This window comes from Epinephelus lanceolatus, chromosome 1 (genome assembly GCF_041903045.1).
Source record: "Epinephelus lanceolatus isolate andai-2023 chromosome 1, ASM4190304v1, whole genome shotgun sequence".
Taxonomy (NCBI): domain Eukaryota; kingdom Metazoa; phylum Chordata; class Actinopteri; order Perciformes; family Serranidae; genus Epinephelus; species Epinephelus lanceolatus.
Window position 1 is genome coordinate 37,153,170 of NC_135734.1, and position 12,841 is coordinate 37,166,010.

The following is a 12,841-nucleotide window of genomic DNA, read 5'->3' on the forward strand; positions in this document are numbered from 1 at the left end:
CAAATATCAGCTTCAGTGGATAGGTGGAAAACATTCTGCCCTCATTCAACCTGTAATTGTGCACAATGGATTAGGTTGAATTATGGAAAATAATAATGTTGAAAGAAGCCTATTAAATCAACACAATGCAAACATATTGCTAACCAATGCATTGTTACTTCTTTGTTTGCATCTTTATGTTGGATGTGGTTGAGTGACAGAAAGAAAGGGGTCAAAGTTCAATCAGCTGTGTGTAACGCAGGAGTGTTGAAAAGTTAAAATGATTAAAAAGGTGTATGTGAAATTTAAAATCAGGTGAGAGAGCAGTTGTTTAAAACCAAGAAACCACAGATGCATTAACAGATATACATTGATATTTATTCCCAGAATAAAATCAGGTTAAAACCACAGGTGAAAAGTCCATAAAAATGATAAGACCTGGGAGCTAATAAAAAGGGGCGCTGAAAGGCTAAAATGAGGGAAGCTAAAACTAAGGGGCGATAAAAGTCCAATAAAACAGTTCGGGGGCTTATCTGTAGGGGGAAGGCGACCACACACGTCCAGTACGCCGGCGGGGATGGCTCGGTCACCGAAGAAAAGAGAGCCACACGTCCTTTATTCGGTCCCTGGTCTCCTGGCTCCGCCGCTCTGCACCGTCGTCCTCTTCTGGCACGGTCTCGAGCTATCGGAGGCAGGACGGCAGTCACTGCACTTTTACACAACCAGCTATAGTGAGTCGCACTTTATCATTTCAGACCGCTACTCACACAGACCGCTTCTTCATGGAACCTGCCGTCAACTAGCCACCTAGCTCCTCCGTCCACTGGGTGCTCTGGCGTGGGTCCTGCGGTCGGTGTTCTTCCCAGTCAGACTCGCCGCTTCCTGCCACTTCCTGCTCCTTCGCCTGTGTTGCAGCTTTCTCCACTCGCCTTCTTAAAATCCTGGCAGTCTCTCAGGTGCAGTGATTCTTCTTCTTCTTCTTCTTCTTCTGCTTCTTCTTCTTCTTCTTCTTTCTTTTTATGGCGGTTGGCAAACAACTTTTCAGGTGCATTACCGCTACCTTCTGGACTGGAGTGTGGAACAGAATATACTATGTGTTAAATTTTTTTAACAAGCCCTGTTGCTTCCAAAAACCTAAAAATCTCTCCAAATACAACATCCCCTGAGTTTCTTCTCAATATATCTGCTACATTAAACGGTATCTTATTTCTCTGACATGCTGCTTTGAGTGTGTTTCTCTGTGTTTGGTACTTTGGACACTGAAAGAGGATATGTTCTACTGTTTCTCCTGACTCACAATGTTCACAATTTCCTGTTTCATGTTTCTGTATTATGAATAATGTGCTATTTAACCCCGTATGACCAAATCTCATGCGTGATATGATGTCTTCTTCTTTGCTGCTCCTTTGACATTCTCTCATTTCTCCAACATTCCTTTGTATATTGTAAAAATGTCGACCTCTGCTCTCTCTGTCCCATTGTGTCTGCCATTTCTTCTTCATCTCTGATTTTACTATACTTTTAATCTCGGCTTTACTGTATGTTACAACCATTGATATTTGTTCTTTTCTTGTTGCACTCTTGGCATACTTATCGGCCAGTTCATTCCCCTCAAATCCTATATGTGCTGGAACCCAAATGAACTTGATCTCAACTCCTGCTCTCTTTATTCCCTGTAATATATGTGCTATCTCGAATGTTATATCTTGTCTTATATCTGACTGAATCTGTTTTATACTGACCAATGCACTACTGGAATCTGATGCTATCAGCACTTTACCTGGTCTGACTTCATGTACCCAGTTCAATGCCATATGAATGGCCAGTAGCTCTCCTGTGTATATTGCTAAATCATCATTGACTCTTTTATTCAATACAATATTTAAATCTGGAACTACAAATGCTATTCCCACTCTGTTTTGTCCTGATTTGGATGCATCTGTATATACTATAATAAACTGACTGTATTTCTTATTTATATATTTGTTCACTTCACTCACACTCACACTTTTCCCTTTTTCTTTCTTTAGTAATCTCAAATCGATAATAGCCTCTTCCAGTGTCCAAGGTGGGACAATAGAAAGTGGAACTGTTTTGCTCATATTTTTATCAGCTATCCTACTTTCTTTAACCCGGTTTTCAATTGTCCATCCAAAACTTTGTACCTTTCTTCTTTCTTTCTCTTGACACGGCTTTAAAATATTCTGAGCTGGATGGTTTTCTCCATGTCCCCTTAAATGTGCCCAATATATCAATGATATCTGCTCTCTTCTGATTTCTAGAGGCATTTCACCCATCTCTACTTGCAAGGCTGACACTGGAGTGGTTTTCTTTGCACCACAACACACTCTTAGTGCTTGATACTGTATGCTATCCAGTTTTTTTTAACATTGTTTTTGATGCAGATTCATATACTATACAACCATAATCTAATACTGACCTGATTAAACCAATATATACCGTTTTCAATGATGCTCTATGTGCGCCCCAATCTCTTCCTTTCAAACACCTAATAATATTCAATATCTTTTTACACTTTCCTACTACTTTTTTAATATGTGTTTTTCAAGTAATCCTTTTGTCAAACCACATCCCTAAATACTTAAAACAATCCACTATTTCTAAATCTTGCTCATATAACTTAAGATTGACTTGATTTTGTATTCTCTTTTTGGTGAAGACAACCACTTTTGTTTTATTAACTGAAAATCTAAAGCCCCACTTCAACGCCCAAGCTTCTACCTTTCCAATAGCCTCCTGCAATTTCCCAACAACAAATGCAATATTTCGCCCCCTTTTCCACATAGCCCCATCATCTGCAAATAACGAAACACCAATAGAACTGCATACGTTACTAAATATGTCATTTATCATGATTGAAAACAAAATCGGACTAATAATACTACCTTGAGGGGTTCCATTCTCAACTGTGTAGTTTTCACTCAAGTTTTTACCCACCCTTACTGATATCTTCCTGTTAGTTAGAAAATTCTTGATCCATCTTAATATTTTCCCTCTTATTCCCATATGATATAATTTAATAAGCACCCCCTCCTTCCACATCATATCGTACGCTTTTTCCACATCGAAAAACACAGCCACTATACTTTCTTTATTTACATGGGCTCTCCTTATCTCATGTTCTAAGCATAATGCAGGATCTACCGTGCTCCTTCCTTTTCTGAATCCACTTTGATAGCATTTTAATTCTCCCCTTGTTTCTAAATAATAATTCAACCTCTCATTAATCATTTTTTCCATAGTTTTGCCTATATGAGATGTTAGAGCTATTGGCCTGTAGCTCTCTGGCAAACTCGAGTCCTTACCTGGCTTACAAATAGGAACAATTATAGATTCTTTCCATTGAATAGGTAAGTTTCCCTCTTCCCATATCTTATTGTACAGTTTCAATAACACCTCTTTACTTGGATCACTAAGATTATCTAACATACAATAGCTTATTTCATCTTTTCCCGGAGTTGTTTTTCCAAATTTTTTTAAAGCATTATTCAGTTCTGTCACTGAAAACTCCATATTAATTACATTTCCGTATTCTTCTTCATCCTGTATCGTTTCAATATTTTCTATTACTGTTTTTTCCCTGCCTTCTTTCTCTTTGTTACTCAAATTTTCTGTACTGTGTACCTTAGCAAAGGTTTGTGCTAATAGCTCCACTTTTTCCTTGTCCTCTATTATAAAGTTCCTGTCATTTTTCATTACTGGATATCCATATTCTTTCCTATTACCTGACATTCTTTTGATCATACCCCACACTCTTTCCAACGGTGTACTCCTACCAAGTGACTCACAGTACTTTCTCCAATACTCTCTTTTTGTTCTTTTTATTACTCTCCTCACTGTTGCCTGTTGTTTCTTATAATTTATTAAATTCTGAAAACTAAGAGCTTTTTTCAATACCTTAAAGGACTTGTTTCGAGCTTTTATTGCCTCAGTACATTCATTTGTCCACCATGGTACTAATCTTTTCTTTTTATTCCCACTGCTTCTTGGAATAGACTCCTTTGCTGCCTCAATTATATTTTTGCAAATTTCATTGTTCAGTTCATTAACCGACGTATTTACATTTATCATTCTCAATTTACCCTCACTCAATATTCTGAACTTATCCCAGTTTGCTCCCTCAATTTTCCATCTCCCCTCTCTCTTGCTCTGATCAATCACACTTTCCATTCCTATACGTATATATATTGGATAGTGGTCACTACCCACTGTGCTCCTCCTTAATACTTTCCAATTTCTTTTCCCTGCCAAAGTTTGTGAAACCAATGTGAGATCTATTGATGACTCTGTGCCCCTTGCCAAATTCACCCTTGTGCCTGCACCAGTATTTAAACATACCAATCCTTTGTCATCTAGTATTTCCTCTATTACTTCCCCATTTGAGTCATCCTGGTCCCCCCACACTGTGCTATGTGCATTAAAGTCTCCACACCAGACTATTTTCCCTCTCCAATCATCAAGAATACCTTCCATTTCTTCTTTTTTTAATTGTTTGCATGGATTATAGAAATTAATTAATTTTATGCGTCCCTCTTTTGTCCAGACCTCTATAACTACTACCTCTAATTCTTGTGATGTTATTATTTGTCTATATTTCACACCTTGACTGATAAATATTGCACACCCTCCACCATTTCCATTTGTTCTGTCCTTTCGAATGCTAGAGTATCCACTTATAACAAAATCCAAATTTGGCTTGAGCCATGTTTCTTGTACACAAATAAGATCTGGTTTTTCCTTTAACTCGCCGATATATTTCTTAAACTCTTGTCCATTTGCAATGAGACTCCTAGCATTCTATTGGAGTATGTACACTATGATATGTAGGGGCTGCTGCTTGCTGATGTCCCTTCTCCCTGACTAAGGTCTGCTTGTATTTTTTCCCAGGATAACGCCTTCATATTCAGAAATTTTGCTGCTGCCTTCACAATTATTTTGATTTTTTCTGTTTTAGTTTTTGCTTGATCTGAGCAGTTTATGACACATGCAAGAAAAAGTACTAGTTTTTCTGTTGACAGTCCCGTCTGCTGGTTTAACACACTTGACTGCTTTGCTTCCTCCATCTCTTCCACCCTTTTTTCTTTGCTCACAATCTTTATTGCTTCTGCATATGTCACTCTCTGCTCTGCCCTGACTTGTTGAATTTCAACAGCCTGTTTCCTCACTGTACACCCTCCATAAGCCGCTGTATGATTTCCTCCACAGTTACAACATTTAACTGGGTTGTTGTTTCCACATTTCCCATACAGATGCTCCCCTCCACATCTCCCACACCTCTGCTTTCCCCTACACACTGTGGCGACGTGGCCATATCTCTGGCACTTGTAACACCTGATAGGAGGCTGAACATATGCTCTTACATTAAAACTCATATATCCTATCATGACCTTATCTGGTAGAAATTGATCTTTAAATTCTAGCATCACTGACATGCTGTCAACTTTCACCCCATCTCTGAATGCCTGCAGGCGCTTAATTTCTTTAACTGATCCTCCCTTGATCATTTTTTTTAACTCCTCTAGGTTTTCTCCCAAGGGTATTCCTGAGATCACTCCTTTGGCGCCGATCTCCCTTCCAACTACTTTCCTCTCAGCAACTTCTTTTTCACATACCCTTTGTAGCTTGAGCGCCTTATCCCTTTGTCCTGCATTCTTGCATCAAAAACAGGCTGCCGTCTCTTAAGACTTTCGCTACTTCAATATTTCCAAGTGCTTTCCTCAAACAATTCGTCAGCGTGATCGGACTCACCGATGATATCTCTTGTCCTGTCTTGAATTTCATAATTACTTTAAACTCCTCTGTCATGTGTTTTTTCCGCATATCATTTCTTTCCTCATCATCAGTAAGAGAGCGTTTACTAGATGACATTTTCATACTACTGCTCTCTATTCCACCTGTCTTCCTCTGACTCTGAACTGTTTTCCATATCTCCATATCCTCCTCATCAGACCCACCACCACTACTACTTGCCATTCTGCTCCAGTCACAGTCCAGATTATGCCAAAAACCACCGATTTTCTCCGGCGTTGCTGTCAACAAACACCGAATTTTCGTTTAGTTTCACTATATTCTCCCTCCTGTGACTCCTCTCTCACTCCTGCGGTGATTGGGTTTAAGGGTGTCACAACTAGGATAAGGTTTTCAGAATAAAAGCACACACTCCCAGTGTACAAGACATGCAATAAAAACACACAATTAAAAATACACACTAAAAAGCAAACATATTACAAGTTAAAAACAAACACTGGCAGTTTAAAATACACACAATAAAATGATGACCTTACACATGTGACATGTGGAACAGGGGCTTACAGAACGTGACGCAAGCCACGTGCTACGTTGCTGACGCTAACCTTCAGACGGTAGAGGATGGAAGCAGACAAACTTGTAATGAGAACGCAGCAAATGTAACTTTTCTATTCTACTTCAATAAAATCTGAGTTAAAACAGCATGTCAACCACTGATATTTTATTTTCTTAAGTTACTCTTGGATTTCTAAAATCTTTGGTGGACATAGTGTCAGGTAATGTCATGCTTTTGTAGACTATTATTTTGCAACATCAACACTGTAAGACAAAGATGTCTATGCCAGAAAATGGATCATAATGGTGACTTCTGACATTATAACCAAAATTGGTATCATAAGTATCTAATGTTGCTAGATGAGGTTTCAATTTCACGTCAAGAGATATTTCATAAGTTCTTATGACAACTCATGAGTCATTCTATAATTAAAGGTACATTTCACATCAACCAAAAGGTGAAGAAATCACTGTACTTTTTTGATGTAGTTTCCATAATATATCCCCTGAATGTGCTAAATTCATTAATTGTCATGCTTAACCTCAAATTACTTTTTAAATATTTTAATGAAAATAAACTGTTGATTCATAAATTTGTCAATTGTGTTAAAATATTGTGTCATAGAAAACATGAATGAAGTACTACACATTTTTTTTTTAAAGGTTTTCTGTCTAACTGCTTTCAAAATACGAAATTTGAGCTGGATAAGGATACTATCATCATGGATGAGTATTTTTTCAACATAAATCCACATTACGCTGAATTTAGAGTTATTCACCATCCTTACGCAAGACTTCCCTCAATAGTGATACCCCACACCATTAGAACTGACCATTAACTAATAGTTAGTTCCTCATTGGTTCCTCAGAAACTACTGTAATTTTTGTGTATCTTACACAAAAGGGTAACTAATGAGTAGGTAATGATTCAGTACTCATTACCTACTCATTTTGATGTCTCACTTTACTTTAGGGTACATAAAAAGGGTAGGTAATGATTAAGCAATAGTTAGTTCCTCATTAGTTCATCAGTAACTACTCCTCTGAAATTTGATCAGGAGTTACTGAAGAACTGACCATTAACTAATAGTTAGTTCCTCATTCATTCCAAATTTGTTTCTTAGTAACTACTTTAAATTTTGTGTACCTCAAACAACTGTGATCTGTATACAGTACTTTACACGCTGCCCCCATGATAAATTCTTTAAGCTTAGCCTACCTAAAATGTGACACACTATCATATTTCATCGTACAGAATAACATGGATGGTCATATTAATGTGTATGTGGTCTGAGAATAATGAATAAAACTCTTCTCAAGAATCCTGCTGTCTGTGATTTTTTTTTTTTGTTAAGGAACTAATTGTAAAGATGATGATGAAGTAATGAAAGCCTACTCATTATATTTGCACCTCCACCTCTGAGTCAGTTTTTTAAACGTATATCAATCAGTAATGCCTCCACTAGAGCAAGCTCAAGAGGAGACTGTGAAATCCCGTTCAGACGCACTTCATTCTCTCAAACTGTCTTATCTGTCAGAGGTAGTATAATCTGGAATAGCCTGCCAAGTTCCATAAGAGATTGCTCCAGCTTTTCCATCTTTAAAAAGCATTTAAAAGACTGGCTCAAGCACAGCCACACCTGTAACCATTGTTAATGTATGTAGATTAAGTTTAAGTTTAAGTTTATTTACTTTATTAATCCCCCTGAGGGGAAATTCAATGTTTTCATTCTTGCTTGTCAATTACACACAGGTCCGAAAAACACACATGCACAAACAGGACCTATACATGCACAAAGTGGAGAGATGTCAGAGTGAGGGGGCAAACTAGCACTTTAGTACAAATACTACACCGCTTTAAAATTATACTCCCTCTTTCCATTCCACCTCCAGCATCTTCATCATCCTCTAAGAATTAATGTACTGGTCTCTGCATTGTTGCAACCCCATTTTTCATATTCACCCCCAACAGATTTCTCCCTAGTCTAATTTTATTTAACTGAAATCGTGGTAACTCAACTTTTTATATCAATAACTGAGCACTGCAGCACTTTACAATGTTACTCATACCCACACTCCCATAAACTATGACTATAATCATGAACAGGTTTTGCATTGCTTTGCTTCACTTTTTACCACACATCAAAGTCATGTTGCACTGTATTATACTGCACTAAATGTGTTGGTCACACTTGTATTTTCTGTTTTGCACTAGATGTATTGTCCTTGTTTTGTATTACTGTCTGTTTTGAGGTCGTTCTGTAGTGTTATATGGTTGTCCTTGATTACCTGTTTTTATTTGATGGATCTTAATGACTTTGAGGTTTTTTAACACCATGCCGGAGGACCACAGTTGTGAATTAGCCTTTGGCTAAAACTGACACATTTACAGAAATGTCCATTAATGTGTACTGTCCTCCTTCTAAATAAATAAATAAATTAATTAATTAATTAAAAATAGATGTGTCACTTTACTTTAGGACATAAAAAGGTTAACTAATAGACAGGTTATTGAGTAATGATTCTGTACTGATGAAGTAACTAGTTGACTAATCATTAAGTCGTGATTAAATCCTTTATGAAATTTGATCATGAGTTAATGAAGAACTGACCATTAACTAATAGTTCCTCATTCGTTCATCATTAGTTCCTCATTAGTTCCTCAGTAACTACTCTAATTTTGTGTAGCTTAGTTCCTCAGTAACTACTCATTCGTTCCTCATTAGTTCCTCAGTAACTACTCTAATTTTGTGTACCTTATTGTATAGTGTTACCCACATAACTAACCATGAGCTTTTTTTTTTATCTATCCAAATAAATCTCTGTGGTACCTTCAGAAGAGTTGCTTGAAAGTGTTTTAAAGAGTGGAACATTTTAATTATCCAGTTGTAAGCGATGATTTTTGTGTAACTGCGGGCTACAGCAACACCTTTAATAGAACACATTATAGGAAGTACATTCTGAGTCAGACAGGATATTAATGATCTTCAGCATCCAATACAGAAATAGTACAGTAGACAGAGAGTATTTAACCCAGCTTAGACTGACAGCAGTGGAAACTGTGCATATGGCGGACAGGAAGTAAATATTCAGAAAATATATGTCCACAACAAAATGCAAAACTACTTGGAGCTGTACAGAGATTCTAAAAGTAAAACAACGAACATTAACCCAGCCCGTTATCATTTTTAAGTCGTCAAATACCGCCGCTTTGTCAGTGATTTTGATGTCAGACACCTGATGCCAATTGTAGTGATTGTAATATAAGGAGCAGGCACATGCAGAGATACACTCAAGGTGGTGCTCAAGCACATGCTCTTTTGCCCTCTGTCTTTTTGCAAGACACATTAGTTTACACAGTTTTTAAATTTGGCTCACTGCATCAATTCTCACTTAAAAAGTATGCTGTAAGCAAGCCTGGCGTAAAACCACACAGTCTCCCTTCAACTCTCTGTCTGACTGGGGTTCACAAACTGCCCAGCAAATTGCATTCCCACTTCCTTGTGTCATTTTAAACCAAAACTCAATTTGAATTAATGTTAAATACTTCCACATTGCATCTCTGATTATTAATTTAAACAAAATGACGTGCAGTTTGGGGCTGTGTTGGGTAAAGATTACCAAGGAGCTGCACATGTCTGTTCTCTGGATTCTTTAACAACATTTAAAGCTTATTTAGAAGATACTTATAAGAACTAGTATGTGACTGTTTAAAAAAGAAAGGAAGACAAGAGAAGAACAAACTGAAAAGACAAGAGCAAAGGAAAGGATTGGAAAATAAAGAGAGGAGAGGAGAACGCACTTAGCCTTACTGTTGCAACTGACGGAAGCCTACTTCCTAATTTGGAGGGTAGATGGTTGCTTCATTATTTTAATTATTCAGAGAACAATAATTTTCAATTTTGAGTAAAGATTTGTTAATTGTGATGGTTATTTACTTTATGGACCACCAAACTGTACACAGTGGGGCACTGTTTTCATTGTTGTTGCCTGTTATAAAGAAATGATAAATGTAGAAAGTGAATGTGTGTGTAGCAGTGGCTAGGTGTATATTGTATGGGTATTTAGACACCTCATATGTGGGCGAGACAGACATCCCCCCAGCTTTTTGTGCATGGAAAATGGCAGTGCCTTTTTTTCCACTTGAGCACCTGCCCTGCAAAATGTCTGTGCACGGCACTGCAGGAGAATACCTAACACATTGAATGTAGGGTGACTGACAAAGCAGCGATATGTGACGACTTGGCATGAAAACGAGTTGGCTAACCACAAACCTATAAAAAGCACAGCATATCTGATAAAACAACCGATACAGAAACGAACATTTCCAAACTAAAACCATGCAACAGCTGAATAAAATACATTCATGTGAGTCAAGAGAAAATGTATCGGTCTTTGCATTCAACAATAAGCCTGTTTTGTCATATAGTCATCAAGAACAAAGAAGGAAATCTTCATTCACTCATTTTTGGCCGCACTGTTGATGTTACTGCTGAGATTGTTGTCTGTTGTCTGGCTTGTCTGAGAGCCTTGATTATCTTCTCCACATGCAGTATACCGTCTCCACAGCTTCAGGTACGCTGTCTTGATCTTCTGTATTTTGAACCCATACACAACTGGGTTTACAGCCGAGTTAGCATGAATGAGCAGGATGCCGACATGGAAAGCTTCTGCTGGTACACTATTCGGCCCACTGAAGTAAGCAATGCAGTCCATAACGTGGAGAGGGATCCAGGACAGGGCAAACAGAGCCAAGACCAGAGACAGAGATCCTGCCAGCTGTTTCTCTTTCTTCAGGTAGTTCTGAGACTGGATTTTGGCACCGTTGCCTGGTTTGTCTCGAAGGCTTCCTCGGATGATGCGGAAAATGTAGCCATACAATACAGTCATCACCAACAGAGGTGGCAGGGTGCAGAGGAAAAAACTGAAGTAAACCAGATATGACATGGGGATCACATCTGTAAACTTGCAGACAATAGTTGAGTTGACTGACGCAGCCAAGGTTTCATGGTTGTACCATCCAAGCATTGGAGAAAAACTCATTGGCACTGCAAGAAGCCAGCATGCTGCTACGACGAGCCAAGAATGTCTCTGTGTTACAGTCCTTTTGTACCTAAAACAGAAAAGCACTAATGATTGGTATCATCAACAGTTATTCATGTATTTGTGTGTTCTGACCACAGTGACAAAATTAATCATTCAAATAATAATTCAATAGTCAATCAAAGCCTTTTTGTAGTGATACATACATAAAGCAGCTTTCATGATCCAAAACACCCCACAGAACCACATCTGCATTTAGTTTTAGCATAAAATAACACTGAATCCCTGACCCTGGTGGTGCTATTTTACTTTCCTTTGCACCCTGAACCGTTAAAGAAGATTTCTGAATAATCTTACCTGAGAGGGATAAACACCCTGAGGAATCGATCCACTGCAATAGCCGTGAGACACAAAACCGAGACCAGTGTCAACAGGATGACAACACAGCTGATGAAGAGACAACCATGGAATGAAGTCTCTACTCGTCCGTCCACCAACACAGCCAGCGGTATGGCCACACAGCCAACCATAAAGTCAGCCACAGCCAGGCAGATAATAAGGCAGAAAGTCGGTTGCTGAATGATCTTGCCGGTCCACAGCGCCAAAATGACCAACATATTTCCAAGACAGCAGCAAACAGCAATGAGTACCTCCAACAAGGTGTAGATCACTTCTCCCACATCCATCGTGCTGCCTATCTGCCTAATGTTTGATAGTCAAAACGGTGTGGCGAGTCTGAATGTGAGTCTCTGCCAGAATGTGCTGGGTTTTTGTGAAACCTTTGAGGCAGTCACCAGCCTTTTAACACCCTTAATAATATATGTATCTAAAGAAAAAAATGAACCTCAGCTGCAGAGGTTTATATGAAACACCACCGCGACCTGGCCAAAACACAGGAAGCCACAAAACCACATCCTTTATGGAAATATTGCTTGCTATACATGAATACCGTGAAACAGAACCACTTTGTACTAAGTGTGGCTAGATTGGTGCCGCTGATGCTCATGCAGCTCAGTTGGTGCATTGCAAATGCTGGTACACATTTTAGTGTCAAATTGTATTTCCGCTCACTTAAGCTACCGTGTGTCTCCAATACAATCTCTGTCACAGGGGTCACACACGGACCTCTCCAAAATGATAAGACATAATTTGATAATTGGCACTTTCTGACAAGGTACTCTTTTTCAAAACACTTTGTAATGGCTAATAATTAAAAGTCATTATATTAGAATGTTTCGGCTCCAGGTTGCAAAATGATCTGAGGATAAATCCTACTGACTTTGTTGCTGTATGCACTTTCATGTAAAACATATTGAGTTTAGCTGTAATGAAACATGCTAGATAAATAGAAATCATTTGCCCTGCTTTGGTGATCTCCTGACTTTTCCGTTAGTGCCACCAGCAGGTTAAACTTTTTATCATCCAGCAATATGTCTCAACATCAACAAGATAGTGTGGCACTGAATTTTCCTCTCCTTTAGCACCACCCTGTGGT

At 38.4% G+C, this 12,841-nt stretch overlaps 1 protein-coding gene across 1 annotated transcript; it reads right to left on the reverse strand.

The window, feature by feature from the left end:
- Positions 1-9,205: 9,205 nt before the first annotated feature.
- On the reverse strand, positions 9,206-12,032 carry LOC117257497 (adenosine receptor A1-like). Its single transcript, XM_078170009.1, has 2 exons — positions 11,704-12,032; positions 9,206-11,416 (listed from the first exon to the last, which is right to left on the reverse strand). Exons 1-2 carry the CDS (start codon positions 12,030-12,032, stop codon positions 10,762-10,764), a joined length of 984 nt encoding a protein of 327 aa, XP_078026135.1. The 3' UTR covers positions 9,206-10,761.
- Positions 12,033-12,841: the final 809 nt, after the last annotated feature.

Bases quoted from the DNA above. Each gene is read 5' to 3' on its own strand.
- LOC117257497 (XM_078170009.1), bottom strand. From the start codon at position 12,032: ATGGATGTGGGAGAAGTGATCTACACCTTGTTGGAGGTACTCATTGCT. The intron at 11,417-11,703 runs GTAAGATTATTC...TTTCTGTTTTAG, and splicing joins AGGGTGTTTATCCCTCTCAG to GTACAAAAGGACTGTAACAC.